Source organism: Siphateles boraxobius, unplaced genomic scaffold (genome assembly GCF_051911475.1).
Source record: "Siphateles boraxobius isolate OS27281-9 unplaced genomic scaffold, OSU_SipBor_1 26, whole genome shotgun sequence".
Lineage (NCBI taxonomy): Eukaryota > Metazoa > Chordata > Actinopteri > Cypriniformes > Leuciscidae > Siphateles > Siphateles boraxobius.
The window spans coordinates 25740001-25760000 of record NW_027508876.1 but is presented as its reverse complement, the minus strand read 5'-3'; the positions used below and the strand labels follow the sequence as shown (position 1 = coordinate 25760000).

Here is a 20000-nt window from a genome sequence, read left to right as displayed (position 1 = left end):
TTCTGTGCTTTCAGTCGCGCTACATGTGAATCTGTCCCTGTGTGATATTGTCTGTCTTACATACCCTGCACCACACAAACAATTTATCCCTATATATATATATATTGAGAGATTATGGCGGACGAACAGCAGTTTAGAAAGTGTGTTCCTCCCTGCTCGCGTTATTTAACGAGCGGGGATACACATGATCTTTGTGTTGTTTGTTTGGGAGTTCAGCATGCCCAGTTTAGGGAGCAGACTGTGAGCATTGCGAGCGTTTGCCGTTAAGGACGCTCCGCTCCCGCCGGTCGCTCTTTGAGGAGAGCGGTTCGGTGCGCGCTCCCCGCGGTTCGGGTCCCGCTTCTGCCGAGGCAGAGCGGCGGCGCTTATCGTGGGGATCGCAGATGGATCTCACAGCGGGGTTTGAGACGGGCTCTGCCTTATCTCTCCCTTCACCTGTGAGATCCAGTGCCTCAGTCCCGGGTTCGGAAGCACGCGCTGCGGTTTCTTCCGCTCGGGCTGAGGCACCAATGCTATCCAGTTCTGAGGAACTTGATGTTGTTAGTGTTGAGGGAGATGTGGAGGATTCGCCACCCCACACTCCTGAGAGTGATGAGCTTATGGAGGTGTTAACAAGAGCTGTTGAAAAACTTAATATTGAATGGCCAGTGACTAGACAGGAGTCTGTTTCTAAATCAAAGTTGGATGAGAGATTTTTGCCGTCACGTGTGCAGCCTCCACGCCGGTGCCTGCCGTTTTTCCATGATCTCCACACCGAGGTGTCGAAATCATGGAGAAAACCGGTGTCATATAGAGTGTTTAGTCCCCAGACTTCAACATACGCTAATATTATGGGAGCCAAGGCTCATGGTTATGGTGCGTTGCCTCGTGTGGAAGAGACGCTTGCGAGCCATCTCTCCCCCGAAGCAGCATCATCTTTTAAGGCACCGGCATTACCCACCAAGCCTTTAAGAAACACTTCGGCTTTGGTGGGTAAAGCATATTCGGCAGCAGGTCAGGCTGCGTCATGTCTGCATACTATGTCAATCTTGCAGGCATACCAGGCTGATCTGCTAAGGGACATGAGTGAGAGTGAGGAGGTCAGTACTGACGTAGTTCGCGAACTGCGTCAGGCTGCTGATTTATCCCTGCGTGCCACCAGAGAATCGGCCAAATTAATGGGTCGTTCTATGGCAGCTCTGGTGGCCGCAGAAAGACATTTGTGGTTAAATCAGACTAATATTAAAGAGAGAGAAAAAGCTTTTCTTTTAGATGCTCCTCTTTCTCCCATGGGGTTGTTTGGTGATGCTGTGAATTCAGTTATCGATAAATTCCAAGAAGAAAAGAAACAAACTGCAGCTTTTAAAAAGTTTCTTCCCCTTAAAGTTCATGTCCCTGGGGCTGCTGGGCGGGAGCAGCCCCGGCCGTCTTCGAGCTCATCACATAGAGCGCAGCAGAGGCAGAGTGTCGCGTCTCGTGCTCCCCCTGCTGGACAGTGGGCTCAGCCGCGACACTCTCAGCCGAAGCCTTCTCCCAGTAGAACTGATCTGAGGACAGTTATATTGGCTAAGAAGGCTTCGGCTAAGAAGAAGTCCTGACGCCAAGCCGTTCAGGATGCTGAGGGTGGTCCCCACCGAGGCGGAAAGGTGTTCACCTCTTTTTACGGTGCCCATTCCTCCTCGGTGCCCTCAGGGGCTCGTTCTGCCAACCCCGCCTTTATGCCGGGGCACAGACGATCCCAGCGAGCGCTTTCCCGAGGGACGCTCGCTCCCTCTGAGGAGGGTCTCAGAGCGGTCAGACCAGTTGTTCCCTGCCGGTGCGCCGTTACAGGGCGCTGCGTCTGCTGCTCAAGTTACACCAGAGGCCAGTCTCGAGAGGCTGGTACCCTTAGTAGAATTTCTGGCAGAGTGGAAAAGCCTTCCAAAAATATCTCATTGGGTCCTGCAGACAGTAGAAAAGGGTTATGCTATCCAGTTCAGGTGTCGTCCACCAAAATTCAGAGGGGTTCTGCACACAGTGGTGGGCCCCGAGCAGGCTCTGGTATTGGAACAAGAGGTGAAAACGCTCCTTCAAAAAGAGGCTATAGAACGGGTTCCTCCTCCCAGTTTGGAGTCAGGTTATTACAGCCGATATTTCATCGTTCCAAAGAAGGATGGGGGGTTGCGTCCAATTTTAGACCTGCGCATATTGAATCGCTCGGTAGGGAAGCTAAAATTCAAGATGCTCACTATCAAGCAGATCGTGTCTCAAATCAGGTCCGAGGACTGGTTTGTCACGATAGATCTGAAGGACGCATACTTCCATGTGTCCATCCTTCCACAACACAGGAAGTTCCTGAGGTTCGCCTTCGGGGGCGAGGCGTACCAGTACAGGGTTCTTCCGTTTGGCCTAGCTTTATCTCCCCGCACTTTCACGAAATGCATGGATGCAGCACTAGTGCCTCTGAGGCTTCAGGGCATTCGTATTCTCAATTACATCGACGATTGGTTGATTTTAGCTCAGACCGAGCAGATGGCGGTTCGGCATCGAGATGTCGTCCTCGCTCATATCAGAAAGTTGGGGTTGAGGCTGAACGCAAAGAAAAGTGTATTATCTCCTTCCCAGAAGACCACTTTTCTGGGTGTCGTTTGGGATTCGGTATCGATGCGGGCGCGACTCTCTCCGACCCGCATCGCTTCGATTCTCTCAGCTGTGAAACAAGTGAAGCTAGGCCAGCTACTCACTGTCAAGCAGTTTCAGAGACTGTTGGGTCTGATGGCAGCAGCGTCCAACGTTATACCTTGCGGCCTGTTGTACATGAGACCGCTACAGTGGTGGCTCAGGACCAAGGGATTCTCCCCGAGGGGAAATCCGCTCCGCACGTTCAAAGTCACGCGGCGCTGCCTTCGTGCTCTGGTCATGTGGAGAGAAACTTGGTTCCTATCCAAAGGTCCTGTGCTGGGGGCTCTTTGTCGTCGCATAACGCTAACGACGGATGCTTCCCTCACAGGGTGGGGGGCGGTCATGAGTGGTCGCCCAGCCCAAGGTCTGTGGCAGGATCATCATCTTTCGTGGCACATAAATTGTCTAGAGATGTTGGCTGTGTTTCAGGCTCTGAAACACTTCCTAACAGACCTGAGAGGCCATCATGTGTTAGTTCAATCAGACAACACGTCGGTGGTCTCTTATATAAATCATCAGGGGGGCCTGCGGTCTCGCCGGCTTTACAAGTTGGCCCGTCAGATCCTCCTGTGGTCCCAAGGGAAGCTACTATCTCTGAGAGCAATGTATCTCCCTGGGTATTTGAATGTGGTAGCAGACTCCCTGTCGAGGCAGGGGCCGAGGCCAGGGGAATGGAGACTCCACCCCGAGGTGGTGGAGCTCCTTTGGTTGAGTTTCGGTCGCGCCGAGGTGGACCTATTCGCTTCCAAGGAGACCACTCATTGTCATCGGTGGTTCTCCATCACTCTTCCAGCCCCCCTGGGGTTGGATGCTATGGTGCAGCCGTGGCCGAGGTCACGTCTGTACGCCTTTCCCCCGATTGCTCTGTTACCAGGAGTTCTGGAGAGGGTCCGCCGGGACGGGGTCAGTCTACTACTAGTAGCCCCGTTCTGGCCGGCCCGAGTATGGTTTGCGGACCTGATTTCTCTCCTGGACGGTTCTCCTTTGGAGCTCCCGGTCAGGAGGGATCTACTCTCCCAGGCGGGGGGCACGATACTTCACCCCCGCCCAGAATTGTGGAAACTGTGGGCTTGGCCTCTGAGGGGGCCCAGCTCATAGACTCCGGTCTCTCAACCGAGGTTGTTGAGACCATTCTTAACTCCAGAGCTCCATCCACGAGGAAGCTTTATGCCTTGAAGTGGAAACTTTTCACTTCTTGGTGTGGAGAACACCTGCAGGACCCAGTTAACTGCCCAGTGGGTGCAGTGCTGGAATTCCTGCAGGAGCGCTTCTCCACAGGGTTATCCCCCTCCACACTAAAGGTGTATGTGGCGGCACTAGCTGCTTACCACGTCCCTTTCAGTGGAGTTTCTCTTGGGAGACACCCGCTTATAACTCGTTTCCTCCGTGGCACTTTGAGGCTGAGGCCAGCAGTTCGTACGAGGGTGCCGACTTGGGATCTGGCCATTGTATTAGAAGGTCTTTCCCTAGCTCCTTTTGAACCTATCGAAGAAGTTCCCGAGAAGTTTCTCACTTTTAAGACTATCTTTTTGCTTGCTATCTCTTCACTAAAAAGAATCGGAGATTTGCAGGCTCTGTCGGTTTCACCCTCGTGCCTGGAATTTGCACCTGGCATGGTTAAAGCTTTTCTGCATCCTAGACCAGGTTACGTTCCTAAGGTTCCTACTAATATTGTTAGACCTACGGTTCTGCAGGCTTTCTGTCCTCCTCCATTTATGTCATCGGACCAGGAGAAACTTAATTCACTCTGCCCTGTTAGGGCATTAGACGCTTATGTCCACAGAGCTGCCCTGTGGAGGAAATCAGAACAACTTTTTGTATGTTTCGGGCCACCCAGGAAAGGGTGTCCGGCGTCTAAACAGAGAATGAGCAAGTGGGTGGTTGAGGCTATCTCACTTGCTTATGAGTCGGCTGGCCAGCCTTCACCTTTGGTTGTCCGAGCTCACTCTACCAGGAGTATGGCTGCTTCTAAAGCTCTTTTGTCGGGGGTTTCCCTGAGTGATGTTTGTGATGCGGCTGGATGGTCTTCACCGCATACTTTTATTAAGTTCTATGACCTAGACTTAAGCTCTACCCCTGGGGCACAGGTGCTCTCGTCCTCTGTGCGCTAGTCTCACATGACGGTCATTTGGTCCTATGGCGACGTGGGTATTCGCGTTCCCGCAGCGTTTGACGCAGCTCGAAGTTCCCTTGAAAGGGAACGTCTCGGTTACGTATGTAACCCTAGTTCCCTGATAGGGAACGAGACGCTGCGTCGCTCCGCCATACTCCCGGCACTCCCGTTAGCGCTTCCTTCAAGCCTATCAGAAGCTAATGCGCTTGTGTTTTTGGGGTGCTTTATAGTTTCCTGGTCGATGACGTCACCCGCCTATGACGTTTCATCTCTCCATTGGGCTGATTCCATACGTGCTTCATGACGCACAACGCAGGGGCGTTCCCGCAGCGTTTGACGCAGCGTCTCGTTCCCTATCAGGGAACTAGGGTTACATACGTAACCGAGACGTTTTCTAAGTTCCCCAAGTATGGCCAATACTAATAGTGATGCTTGTCTTATTAATTATTATAGAAGTCAGCTGATGTGCAGTTACAGCTCTGTGTACTTTTTTCAGCATTTTACTGTATTTCAGCCACAATCAGATTTTTGAGCTAGAATTATCCTATTTACCTATGTTACCTTAGACATAATTTATGCTGGGAATGGTAAGAGCTTGTGCTGACAATATTGTCCCCAGCAGTTTATGAAATAGCTTGCGACAGGGATGTATGTAATACACTGGCATCTTGCTGAGTGTCTGTCAACAGTGAAGGAAAGCGATAGTGGCAATGTTCTCTGGCACAGACAGCTCTCCACCTCTGTGTTGCATTTCCACGGTGCACTTTTCATTCCACTGCAATCATAAACAAAATGAAATGCACAGATACAATTTTGATTTATTAACACAAATCTTAGGAGGGATTAGAGAGCCAGGCTATGTTCGAAATCTCCCCCTAGACCCTCATTCACACTGTTCCCTACATTACTCCACTAATATAATCCACTTGAAGGAGTGGATGAAAATGAGCGGACGCTTTTGCATAGTTTGTGCTTGCTGTTTAATAATCATTTGAAACGTAGCAAACTGGCAGCTCCAGTAGTAATAAAACGATTTATCTTGAACTCTGTAATGGAAACTAGCATGTATAAACCTTAATTAAACAGTTTAATTATCAATTTTAAAAGAATTTATGTCTGTATGATATTACACTATACCCACATTGGACCAGTGGTTTGGAGAATGGATGATGGATGGTTTACCTGCGGGCGCCATCTTCTAGCGAGACGCAGGAATTCATTCGGCAAGAGCATCACAGTGCATTATGGGTATCCTCTAGCCGTTGAGCATACATCGGTTGTACACTCGTTATTGCGGTGCATTGTGGGATTGAATGAGTGCACTCGATAAAATCCCCCTCAAATATTAGTAAGTCAGTCAATGTCTGGCCTTCGTTTAGGCAACTATAGGACTCTTTTATTTTTGCTTTGTGTTCAAGATTTACAGACTTTCCCATGCTGCAAACATTTATATCAATGGACTAAACTAAGTGGTTCTTCTGTGAAAGGAACTTACGAGTTTGATTGAACTTACTTGTTGGATGAACTGATCTGTTTGAAGAATTGATCCTGTTGGCCAGTGATCTCTCTGTTCTGCTATGCATGTGAATTATGATTGAAAGGGAATCGAAAGCCTTTTGTTATTATCGAATGGACTCTAAGTTGTTAAGTGGATGTTTAATGAACTGTGTTTGTATTTTTCCTTGAATTCCCCAGCCTGTTAATGTTGGAGATCTTATTTATCTCTAAGATGAGTCTGAAGTTTATATCTGGCCTAAGAAGATTTCTTGTTTAATCCTTTGAGGCGTTCAGTGCATCATACAGACTCTATAAATTGACGACGTCTTTTATTCAAATCAGATACACACTGTGTAGGTATTAGGTAAATTTACTCTATTCTTCTCGCACTTCACTTTACTTTCATGTATTTCGGGAGAAGTTGTAAATCCGACACATGCAATTCTCTGAATTGCGATGCAAACTAATACGGCTGCACCCATTGGGCATTATAGATCGGCTAACATAATCGTTATAAAGGTTTATAATAATAATAAGGTGATACGTTATAAAATAACGGTCCCCTTAAACTCACGCTGGGGGGTCAGCTAGATATTAAATTTACAATCCTGTTCGAGTTCACCTGTTTATGCTCCTCTGTGAATACTCACCTCTCTCCTCAGTCCTCTGTTTGAGTAAACCTCCCTCAACTCGTTCATTTACTGTAACTCTCGTCTGCAGTGTTACACCCAAACTATTTTTATTTAAGAGAAAATTAAAGGTCTAGACAGATGCACATTCAATGGCTTTATGTTGAAAATTTTAGGTAGGGTAGGCAAGTCTGAGAAACTACCAGAAAACTGCTGGATTTTGAAAGTATCCAACAAAGAAACTCCCACCCCCTTCCTTCTGAGCTCATTCCAAAGCCACGCCCCCAAAACACTTGAACGCGCAATGCCAACTGCTCAGCTGGAGGACGCGTTTACCAGTGCGGAGCGGAGAGGAGCGCAGTGCGTTTGAGTGACATCATGTCAGAATCACAGGTAATAAAATACCTTTTTGACTGCTCTTTCTCTGCCATAATTGTGAGACTTCGTGGCTTGCGGTCGGCACACGCCTCTCCTCTTCCGAAATGAGCGAGTCAACCGAGTACGTGCATGTGGGCAGCTCCTGTTGCAGAAGGGCTGGTAGTCATAGCAACGAGGGAGAGTGACAGTCACCCAGTCAATCAGAGGACTCAGTCCGAATGGAATAATTAGCTGTGTTTATTGCAGCCCTGAGAGGACTACAGACACTCTATTCTTATAAACTCCTTTTCAGAGTACTTACATTTTAGATATGTATTGGTATATAAAGACAGTTGAAACAAATTTGGCAAAAAGTGTTTTAGAAACACATTGCCTACCCTACCTTTAATGTCCTATTACAATTGTATACTTTATTTTTAATATTAATATGAAAATATTTCTAGAAATGTATGCTGATCTGTGTTTAATAAAACACACTCACACACAACTTATATAATATTAAGGTAATAAAATGAATAATAATAAATTATTAATTATTTGTGAGTTTTAAATTAAATAAATACTGTACTCATTTCAAAACTACAGACCAACTCTCCGGCTCAGTAAATCCAAGTTTCTTTATAAAAATAAAAAAACTGTAAAATATAAAATTAAAAATGTTTGTTTAATCAATGTAATATTCATGCGCTAAGTCTTTGTTATGCTGTGGTAGCAAGACAGCACATTTTATTCACAGAGTGATACCTAATCTGTCATACACACACATCTCTCTACACCGTGGCATTATGGGTATTCCTGCCAGAGTGATCATGACTCAAAGCACTGGAAGTTTGAGGAAGCACCCGGGGTGTCTGGTTTTAACCTCGTGACTCTGCTCTGTGTGCAGTCGGTGTGTGTTAGACTATCACACGAGGTGTCTTTGCGTGTGATTTGAGGGGCCGTTCAGGCTGATTGCTGTCTCAGTGGTCTAGTGTTGCACGGCAGGGTCTCGGCAGAGCCACACACACATTCACTGAGTTGGAAATCACACAGTCTCTTAATGAGCTCACAGAGCGTGGAGGTTTTTCAGCTTAAATCCTGATCTTTTGTAGTTCATGAGCTGCCTGCACTCAGATCCAGACGTGCTGTTACTGTACCGTTAAGGGCCCCTGCAGTGTGCGCTTTATATACTAACACTACACACACACAGGAGCGTCACGCACCTGTCTTTTTGAGGGGGCATCAGTAGCAGTTCTGACTCACTTGGTGATCTCGGCGAGATAAGACCAAAAGAAAAAAGGGTGAAAAAATTACTATAGTGTTGGAAGGTTTTTTTTCAGGTTGCATGCAAAAGGGCCTGTGTTCAAATCCTGGTCAAATATATAAACAAATGAATGAATATATATAAACCTGTTTTTTTCCATACAACAAAAATGCATGAAAAACATGATAAATGCAACACACACACGCACGCACGCACGCACGCACGCACGCACGCACACACACACACACACACACACACACACACACACACACATAGTTACTGTTTTAAATTAGATTTCATAAAACAAAAAAGTAATTGCTGTATTGTTATTATTATTTTTTTTGCAAATTACTATTATTAATTATTATATCATAATTTTTATAATATAATTGTATATTATTAATGTTGCTGCTTTTTATTATTATTATTATTATTATTAATGTAATCCATAATACAAAACAAAAAATATGTAAACAAAAAAATCCCAAACTACTCACCATCTGCACAGCACAGAATCCAAAATGTATTTAAATATTTATTTATTTGTTTTTAAACCTGTGCATTTTTTGTTTTATGGAAAAGAGCATCTTTGAAAAATGTCTTGTATGATCTATACTTTTCTGCATCTGTGTTGCAAGAATATCATGAAGGTTAAAATAGGGGTGTTGCAATAAATAACATAAGACGCCTCATGTCCTTTGAATACATGTTAATTTATTCAGCTAATACCTTAAACCAAAAGTATGTTGACAGTAAAATTTGGCTTAAATGATGCCTTTATTTTTATGCACTAAATACAGTATGCTCCAATTAAATAGCCACTGTGCAGCGTTACATCAGCGCACATGATGACTGGCGACACTGGATTGCGGGTGATTAGTGAATTAGATGTTAAGTTTTTCACCGAAATGTTGCATGAATAAGGGGTGCAATGGTTTAGGGGCTTCACCCTTTAGTGAACTCATTCAGGGTTTTTCTTTTTTGTAGATGTGTGATCAAATCCCCCATAAAATCAGAATAACTTGAGTAAAATAGAGAATCCCGCAAACAGCTGCCGTAAAACGTAGGCCAGCGAGAGTTCAGCTGGCAGATGCCGGACGATCACTACAAACGCTCCGCACAAGAGATTTATCTGATAAGAGGGGCAATTTAACACATCTTTGCTGATTTGTCAATGTTCTCTCCTCCCTGTCCAGTATCATCAATATAGGTGCCAGTGCAAAGGCTCTAAATAACAGGCTGCTGATTTTCCGAGCGGAGGAGGCCTCTGTCCTTCTGAAAGATCGAGGTGGTGTAAAAGCGCTAACCTCACGGCACTGTAATTGGGTCTGGACATCAGTCACAGGAATGTTCTTAAGGGGACAGGCCGTACAGAGCTTGTATATTTGCTATTGTTTATTACAGCACTTGTTCTCTGTCAAAGTGCTTTTTCAGATTCAGTCGCAATTTATCGTCCATGAAACCCACGAGAGCTGCATACCCAAAGGAGAATGCAGTTGCTCAAAGGTTTCCTAGTGCAGGAAACCTATAAGGAATTTCACGTGAAAATGAAAATCCTGTCGTTATTTACCCACCTTCATGTCCTTTCAAACCTGTATGACTCTGTCCTTCATGGATCACCGAAATAAGCTTATTTAACCATATAACAGAAATAAATGGGAACTTGTCAAGCTTCAAAAAAGTGTATCTCAATAGCTCACTTTAGACTTTCTACTAACTATATGCTAAGTAACTTTGCAAGTACATGTCAGCTACTAACCCAAACCCTAACAGTTTACTAATACTCTAATGAGAGTTAGTTGACATGTAGTTGCAAAGTTACTTATAGCAAAGACTTTAGATATACAAAGCAGTCAGATTATTATGAATGGAAGAAAGTGTAATGTGGAAAAGTCCCATCTTCTAAATAAAAGAGCCAAGCGCCAATTGAAAAAGTCCTTGCGTCACTGTAGCTACCATAGTATATGTATATATATATACACCATGACCGCTCCAGACACGTCGGCGCTCCCGCCATCTTGGAACGGTCAGCATGTCGTCACTCATAGTAAAAAATTAGGCATGCACCGATACTAGTATCTTGTATCAGGCCCGATACTGCGCTCATGTACTCGTACTCATAAACATGCTCTGATACCAACAACCGTTAAGACGCAGCGTGTACAGTGTTTGTATCCAAACAAATAAACACTGACAACAGAGAGTAATGTTAATAAAAGAGAAGGCTGTATATAAATGTATCTAATTAGTGTAATATATCAAAGATGGCCGCCGAGTGAAATGACTTGCCTTAAAGGGACTTTGCTTATAGTAGAATATCTAAAGTGGACTATTGAAATAAAGAGTAAACAAAAGGCACCATTGAAGTACCATAAACGTTTTCCAACATACTTGTGCACTATATATTCAAAGTCTTCTAAAGGGGGTCGGTTATATATATAAATTATTATTTGGAAAGAAATTAATAGATCTATTTAGTTAAGACGCAACAATTGATCAAAAGTGACTGTAAAGACACCATCTTCAATTATTCAAAAATTCTATCTTAAATAAAAGTTGTTCTTTTGAACTTTCTATTCATTAAAGAATCCTGGAATTTTTTTATCTTGGTTTCTTGAGCATCAAATCAGCATATTAGAATGATTTCTGAAAGATCATGTGACACTGAAGACTGAAGTAATGATGCTGAAAATTCAGCTTTGATCACAGGAAGAAATTACATTTTACAATATATTAAAATATGAAACAGTAACTTTAAATTGTAATAATATTTCACAATATTACTGTTTTTATAAAACCATTTAAAAATCTTGTCGACCCCAAACTTTTGAAATGTGTAGTTATGGCTTTTTTTGACTGCAGATTTTGGTATCTGAGCCGATTGTTGAGATCTGTTAAATCTGCTGTGAAATCTTTTTCTCAGGAGAAATATATGAGCAGGAGATGTTGACGTTATTGTGAGCAAAACCCACATGACATCTTAAGTCATGATGACCTCGAGGTTGAGATCCTACTGTGATCAAATCCAAGAGACATCCAAGGTCCCCTGATGTCCATTTATTCTCATGGCTTTGTAAGAAAAACAACTGAGATAATTATATTTTTCTTTCCTGTGTGCAGAATTGAAAGAGATAAAGTTGAAGAGAGTGAGAGAAAAATAGGAATGTACAGGTAGTGCAGGTCTGTTCACCAAATTGAGTTCTGTCCAGCATAAAAGAGCTTTTTGCTGTATTCATGGCATGATCCCTTGGACACATTGTGGCTTGGGAAATTACAAGAGGGCATACTTCACTATTCCAATTTCTGTGTCCATGAATGACTGCACACATGAGAGCACGAGTGTGTCTGCGAGCGTGTCAGAGTGCATTTGAATATGTGAGCCTTCAGCCAGCACCATTCCCAGAATGCAGGTAACCTTGGTAACTAATCCTATTTACAGAGTATTGGATTCATTATTCAAGCATTTGGTCCCCATGATAAATAAATCTAATCTTCATTTCTAAGTGACAGTTGAGAGCTTTAAATTCTAACAGGCGCTTGAAGACGTTGACAAAAAATACTTGTGTCGTTTGGTGTTCTGGTATACTACCTTGACATGACACGACTTTTTGTGTGTTTTCGGCCTGTTTCAAGACATGACACGACTTTTTGTGCGTTTTCAGTCTGTTTCAATCCAGACTCAAAAGCAGGGCAACAGCATAACCGCAACATCAGGTTCACATTGAGCTCGATTTCTGGGTTAGTACATTGAGTATTACAATCAAAATGTAAAAAATGGTTTTCAGGAGTGTGCTATTTCAAAAGTGATCAATCTAATTTAAATTAGAAAATTAGATTGATTATTAAATATATATATATATATATATTAGAGGTGGGCATAGATTAATTTTTTTAATCTAGATTAATCTCACTGTAATCTTGGAATTAATCTAGATTAATCTAGATTAAAATGGCTCATTTGAATTCTGCAGAAGGCATTCAGAATATGTGTGCTACCCAAATAATGACGTCTTTGTCTCAAATAAGAGACATAAGTAAGTCTTTGAGAATAGTTCGCCTCGCGTAGGGATTTGAATTTCTGCCAAAAATGCCATTCGACAATAGAGGAGCAAAAGTCGAATATCGTTCGGGGGGAAAAATCGCACACTCACAATGACAGAAAGGGAGGCCAATTTCATCTTTAGCGATTTGTCATCAAACAAACTGTTTATTAATTGAACAAGTAACATGTTTTCGCCTTTTTTTTTGACGTAGTAGGCTAATTGGATAATATAAAATAATGTCATATGTCATAATGATTTTATGTGAACCTGTCTTTACCGGCAATAGCCTCCTCCTTTTTAAACAAATTAGTTTTCAATCAATGTAAACTATTCTTTTGAATATGCCCCTGCGCAATACACACACATTACCCCGGGATGGCGGGTTTTTCAATTCATAAACTGTACACAATGGTAGCTTATTTAACCTGATAACCTCTGCCAGTGTGCCGACGCTCTGAAGCGTTTTTTTGTAGCCTATAAATTAATGTATATGTCCAAAAAATGTAAAATGTATTACCTGAATGAAATGAAATCTAATGTATCGTCCTGTGAAATCATTCACAGACAGCTGGCAAAAATATGATGCATTTGCAGATTTGCTTTCACTAGACTAAATTGTTGATCCACGGCCACTTCATCCAACGCTCTTGATGTTTTTTAAATCTTCCTGTTACGAATCCGAGTCGAGTGTGATTGAACGCGCTTCAGGCGATTCAGTGTGTGAGGAACTGAACAGATCATTGTCTTTGAACAGTCTTTGAACAGTCTTTGAACAGAATCGACTCAAAAGAGTGATTCATTTGTAAATTGAACATATCGCTCATGCCCATAAAAAGATACCGCGCGCTTGGAATAAACTCATTTAACAACATGTAATTGCATTAAAATAAAGTAACGAGAGGAACGTCGCCCAACGTAACATGTAAAAGTATACACCATGTGTCCCTGACAGGAAAATACTCTGCTGCGCGATCTGTGACAGTAGGCGCGGCGTCAATTATGTCAAATATACTAGGCTACACATGGAATTGCGCGAAAATATAACGATATTCGAAAAAGATCCCAACCCAACTTTGAGAATAGATTAACGGCGATATTTTTTTTGTCGCCCGATAAGAGTCTCACGTTAACGCAGCACGTTAACGCCGATAACGGCCCACCACTAATATATATACAAATACTTCACTTCAAACTCACTAAATCCCAGCCTCAGCCCATTCAGAAATGCCGGTACTTGGGTAGAAACCTATACATAGGAGCCTGATAAAAAATGTTTATATTAAACAAAAACTTTAGACAGACTTAGAGGCTTTTGCATCTGAAGTCTGATATATCATAATATATATATAAAAAAAACAGCTAATTCAAATACTAAAATAACACTGACATTGCACTACCTGGTGGTTATTTTGCAAATATGCCTCACGTTTGACCTTACCTCTGTGGTAAGGGAAATTCTGGCTTACCCAGCTGACACTTGACCATCTTCTAATGCTGAAATATAGTAGCTAAATGGTTGTAGAAATGTTAGCAAAATACATGAACGTTGACATTTAAAAACCCAAATCTTACTCCACCAACAGACGCCAACAGATACTTTGTCGGGTTTTGTTGGATCAGTGTGTTACCCCTGTCGGAGTCTGTTGGCGTGTGTCGGAGCTTGTTTTTTCTGACTGAACATGCTGAATTAGAATGCCTGAGAATTGACGTGCTGTAATCTGGTGTGGAGACTGTCGGCGCTGGTCTGCGTCTGTCGGTGCAGTGTGAATTGGCCGTAACAAGGTATTGTAAAAGCAAGACATTGCAATATCAACATTGATTCGATTGGCAAAATTCACTTCAACCTTAACATAGATTCACCTGTGAATTCACTCTTGCCAATCATGGCCTACTAATAATCCCCTTACATTGATTTGTCTCTATCACTCTCTCTCCTCCCCACCTATAGTTGGCTTGTGGTGAGCAACTGGCGCCGTTGTACTGTGGCTGCCGTCGAATCATCCAAGTGGATGCTGCACACTGGTGGTGGTTGAGGAGAGATTCCCTGATACAACATTACAATCAATGTGCTAACAAGGACACTAAAGACCACAGCCGCTAACGTGCTTCTTGAGGTCAGGGGAGTTAGGTTTACACGCACAACTCTAACTGGCCTACGTCCATTACACTCACCCCCCTAAACCTCACTCCAATCCGGGTCACGGCACCAGATATAACCAGTCCTACTTGACTCGCTCTGAGTGGGATTCAAACTGGGGTCTCCGGCGTGGGAGGCGCACATGTTAACAAGGATGCTTAAGACTGCAGCCACTAGCGTGCCTCTTGAAGTCTAGTAATGCTTGAAGTAATGCCTACTAGTGACCAACAGTATATTGATCTTCTGACTTCCAGCGATTAAAATCACTGTCAGTGTTAACGACCCATCAGAGCCAAAACTCTACACTCCTGCTGTTCAACAAATATCAAGTATATATTTGGACTTCTCAATGTGTCGTATTCGGTCAGCTCGTTTGATTCAGACACACTGTCTCACTAGTGCCTCCGTGGAGCTGCGTGTTCATTCTTGCTGTCTTGTGAGAGTAGGTCGTTGACAGCGTGAGAGACAGAACATAATGCATCTCTGTCTCAGACAATAGCAGTCACTGTCTCTAAATGTGTGTGTGTTCGTGAAGGGGAGTTGGATGACACCCAATGGGAGGATCTTGCTGCTGTTCTCTGATGTGAAGACTAACTGTGTGTTCAGTGTGTCATACAGAGCCTGCATAAACCTAAGGCCTTCATTTACTCTCATCTCTCTCTCTCATCCGCATGGCACTCGCTTTCTCGCCTTCACATCAGCGTGATCATATTCTCACATTTATAGACACGAACACAAATAAACACACATCTCTCAAGAACACAACAGCACTCACTCATATTCTCACATATTCAGTGTGCTGGGCGGCCTGGAAGTTAAAAATCATGGTTATGGTCTGGCACTGACAGGAGGAACAAGTCTGTTGGCTATATACCATAAAACAGCAATTTAATTATTGTTATCGCTCCAATAGCTGTTCTTTAATCATGATAAGAAAACAATACAGTATCTTATCCTAAAATCTTTATGATGATAAAATGTGAAGGTTGAGTCAGGGACGTAGCATGCATTGCAAGTGCTTTTGGAGAGTTTTTAGAAAGTTTGTTTAACTTTTTGGTGGATAATCGTACTATTATAATAGTTTTTTTGTGTGTGGCTGAAGTGCAAATAATTAATTTGCATAAAACAATGACTTTAAGACCATGCAGAAGCATCCTGCAGTGGAATAACTGACAAAAGCAGTAATTAATTTAATTTAATGTATATAGTATAGTATAGTATAGTATAGTATAGTATAGTATAGTATAGTATAGTATAGTTGGCTACTTATAGCACATTTAAAAACATCAAAGCTGAACAGAAATAAGAATGAAATACAATAAAAATATAAAACAATATATAGAATACTTAAAACGCCTGTGAGTAAAGATGCAAGTGGCAGCTTCTAGATACTAAAGGTCTACTACTACTGTAGATGTATAGGAGATAAGAAGATATTTAAGATAAGATGGAGCTTGGTCATAAGGAGCTTTAAAAACAAACTACAAAATCTTAACTTGGATTCCAAAAGGGACACCTAAAATTGGGATGACATGATCATATCTCTTTGCCCTATAGTCAACAGCCTTTCAGTTGCATTTTGAACCATCTGAAAGTATGAATGTGGAAGACCAAAAAAAGTGAATTACAATAGTCTAGATGTGAAGTAATTTAACCTTCTCCAATTCTTGTAAAGACAGAAATGTTTTAAGTTTAGAATTAATTTGTTATTGATAAAAACTATTCTTAACAACATAATTAATTAGCTTGGTTTAAGCAAAATTCTGAGTCCAGAATGACACCAAGGTTTCTTACTAATTCTAATTGAAGGGAAATGATTACCGAGCTCGTTGATTAGACCGTTTCTTAATTACGGGGGACCAAATATAATTATTTTAGTTTTGTCTTTATTAAGTTGGAGAAAGTTATTTGACAACCACCTTGGGATGCACTGATATCAAAATTTAGTCGATTCCGATAACTGATATATTGGCCGATAAATCTAAATCCAATATTTTATATAATTTTTGAGAACCTGTTTACAAAAACAAAAGTCTCACCATTAAGTGAAAGTGTCCATGTCCCAAGCACACAACTATACTGTTCTCATTATAATTGAATGTAGCCTAAATGACAGCACATGTTGCACTGTATTTTCCTTTTTTGAAGTGATTCCAATCATATTTCAAGCCATTTAAAACCATGATGGCAAACAGTGAACATCTGAAGAGTCTCAGCTGACGGAAATAATCCATTATTTATCGGCTTTAATGTATCGGCAAAATTTTCTTATCAGGCCGATAACATTAAAAATGAACATTTATCAGCCTATACCGATATGGTGGCCGATATATCGTGCATCCCTATAACCACCTTTTTCTGTCCTCAAGACAGTCCAGCAATATATGAGGTGTGGTTGATGTCGTCCCCATCATGTCTCTGCTCCACAGGAGAAGAATGACCGGCAAGAGTCAGACCAGCAATGTCACTAACAAGAACGACCCACGCTCCCTCAACTCACGGGTCTTTATCGGCAACCTCAACACTGCCATTGTGAAGAAGGGCGACATCGAGGTCATCTTCGCCAAGTACGGCAAGATCGTGGGCTGTTCGGTGCACAAGGGTTACGCTTTCGTCCAATACATGAGTGAAAGGAACGCACGGGCGGCTGTGGCAGGCGAGAACACCAGGATTATTGCAGGACAGCCACTGGGTGAGTTGCTTTTTTGCTTTACTAAAGCTGTAGCCATGCTCAACAAAGCACTTTTTTTTGCTCTACTCTGGCGGACTGACAGGCGCTCACAGAGGCCCACGTTGCCTTAGGCGGATTCACAGTGCGTTTGATTTCGCTTTGTGATTCTTGGACATGCAAAGTGTTTTTCAGTGTTTTGACAGTCGATGGGACAGACAAGCGTTGCGCTACATGTTATTGTGGTGGTGTAAAAGTGACATTGCCTTTACTTGCGGTTTTACTGTAAAGATAAATGCCAGTGGAACAAAAAATGTAAAGGTGAAGTGTGTAATTATTTTGATGCTTATTTCTCCTGTCCAAACTTACTGTAATGTGCAGAGAAAACTGTAAGTAAACCATTTGTAGCTTGATTTCACTGAATGTGGCCTTGTGGTGTGTTTTAAAAAAGCAAGATCATATGTATTTATTTATTTATCTCTAATGTGAAAGACTGAAATCACCTACTTTTCTACTTAAATTTCCTCCTTTCTGTTAGGACCGTAAATTAAGATCGACAATTAGCATACAGTTTGGATTGGCGGTATGGTTCTGTTCTGGGCAAGAACTCCCTACGCATCCATGCAGTCTAGCATGGATAAGAGCAGGGAGAGCAGCAATAACTCCCCTTAGGGTAAACAGAACAGAACCAACATGAATGTATGCAGATAATTCATGATTTTAAAGTACAACATAATTCGAGAGTTTATTCTGATTCAAAGCGGAATCAGAATGCCAAATCCTGACTGTCGGAAGGAGGAGCTGGGGAGGGAGGAGGGTAATTAGCTCCTGAGAAACACGATAGCTGCTGATAATACTGAAGAAGCTTATATATGTATACAGTGATAGGTGTTGTATTCCTATTGGTAGACGTGGATCAGCCAGGAGTCACTGATGAGAGCTTGACTAACATGACCTGTCAGAACTGACACTACGCTTGACAATTATTGTAAAAATAAATAATTAGCATTGTGCAGGCCAAGCTTAAAAATGACAGACAGCCAGACAGCCAGACAGATAGATAGATAGATAGATAGATAGATAGACAGACAGACAGACAGACAGACAGACAGACAGACAGACAGACAGACAGACAGACAGACAGACAGTGTTGTGGGCGGGGCTGTCTGTTTTCCCAACCAATGGCAGACAGAGAAAGAAAATAAATTATTATATTGAATGCCATTTTGTTATTTGTTTCTCTGAGTTTGATTTCTGGGCTCTTTTAAGCAGCATGTCTAACTTCGATCTTTTCCAGCGTGTGCAGAATTGTTTGTGTGATCAATAGCCAGTGGACCTTCATTGTCAAATGAGTATAAAATTCTACTATAACACACACATATCTGTAACCTCCTGGGAGCAGCGGTATTAAAACAGGAGGCCTGACACATTACTTACCTCTCTCTCCATCCTCATTATACCCTTAACCTGCTTTTAAAAAACGTGGTTTTATTTTTGCAATGGAAAACATTTTATACATAATGCAAAATATAGCCAGGGGACCCTCATTAGGAATAGCACAGAGAACCTGCTAAGATAAAATTTGCTGGAGGTCAGGCTGTAAACATGTGCAACTGATCCACAACTGGGGATTTCTGCTAAATGAGGGTTTTATTCGATGTTAAAGTCAATATGAAATCAAAATGGACTGTGTACTTTCTTAACATGCGTTCCAAGTCCTATTGTGAACGATTCATTAGCCTGAGGAAAATTTTTTTGTCATAATCTTTCATCAAAATTCAATAACTCGCTTGCGAAATGACTATCCTTTCCATCTTATTTTTCATTCACTTCCCTCCAACTATCTGTCTTTTCAGTATCTAATCAATTCCTAATGGATGATAATAAGGCAGTTTCTATTTAAACTGAGCATAAAAAGGCAATTTTAAATCCATACATTTACTTTTTAGTACAAATATCATGTTTTTTTACACAGTGAATTCACTGTGTTTGCTATTTCAAAATATTTTAAAGTGTATTTTTTCCTGCCATACAAAGCTGAATTTTCAGTGACACATGATCCTTCAGAAATCATTCTAATATGCTGATTTGGTGATCAAGAAACATTTCTTATTATTATCAATGTCGAAAACTGCTGTGCTACTTAATACTGTTGTGCATTTGTTCTTAAGATGTTTCATTTTTTTTTTTTCATTTTAAACAACGTTAAAAATGACTCGACCCACACTTTTGTTCTAATTGGATATCTTTTTTTTTTACTAATAAATGTCACTTTACTGAAGTAAAATTGTAATTTCATGTGGACTTTAATCTCTTTTCCTGTTTAAAAAAAAAAAAAAATTACTTTGCATTCCAAAGCTGCATGCCGGAGTTCAACAGAATTGAACAGAATGCAAAAATAAGTCTCAAGATACATTTTCAACATCTAGGCTTGTTGCCAGTTATCCATAAAGTATTATGCAAATGTGTATCAGTGTGATCCGTTGACTACCAATGGCAGTGCAGACAGTGAAGCTCATGTGATCTGATCTGCCTCCTGATATAGTTGGATTTAATCGCAGCCAGTATGTACACAGAGAGTACAGTCTCTTTTCTATGCAAGGTGTCTCCTGTTTTGAAAGCCTCTTTGCTGCGATTTTTCTTGGGTCTATC

The 20000-nt window shown here is 41.8% G+C and overlaps 1 protein-coding gene across 2 annotated transcripts in view; it reads left to right on the top strand.

The window, feature by feature from the left end:
• The window catches only part of LOC143752137 (RALY RNA binding protein like), a 131463-nt gene that overhangs the window by 56441 nt on the left and 55022 nt on the right, over window positions 1-20000 (top strand). For both annotated transcript variants that reach the window (XM_077245173.1, XM_077245172.1), the window contains exon 2: window positions 17110-17372. In XM_077245173.1, the coding sequence (XP_077101288.1) occupies window positions 17117-17372 (256 nt within the window). In that variant the 5' untranslated portion in view covers window positions 17110-17116. The remainder of the gene's footprint in view (window positions 1-17109; window positions 17373-20000) is intronic.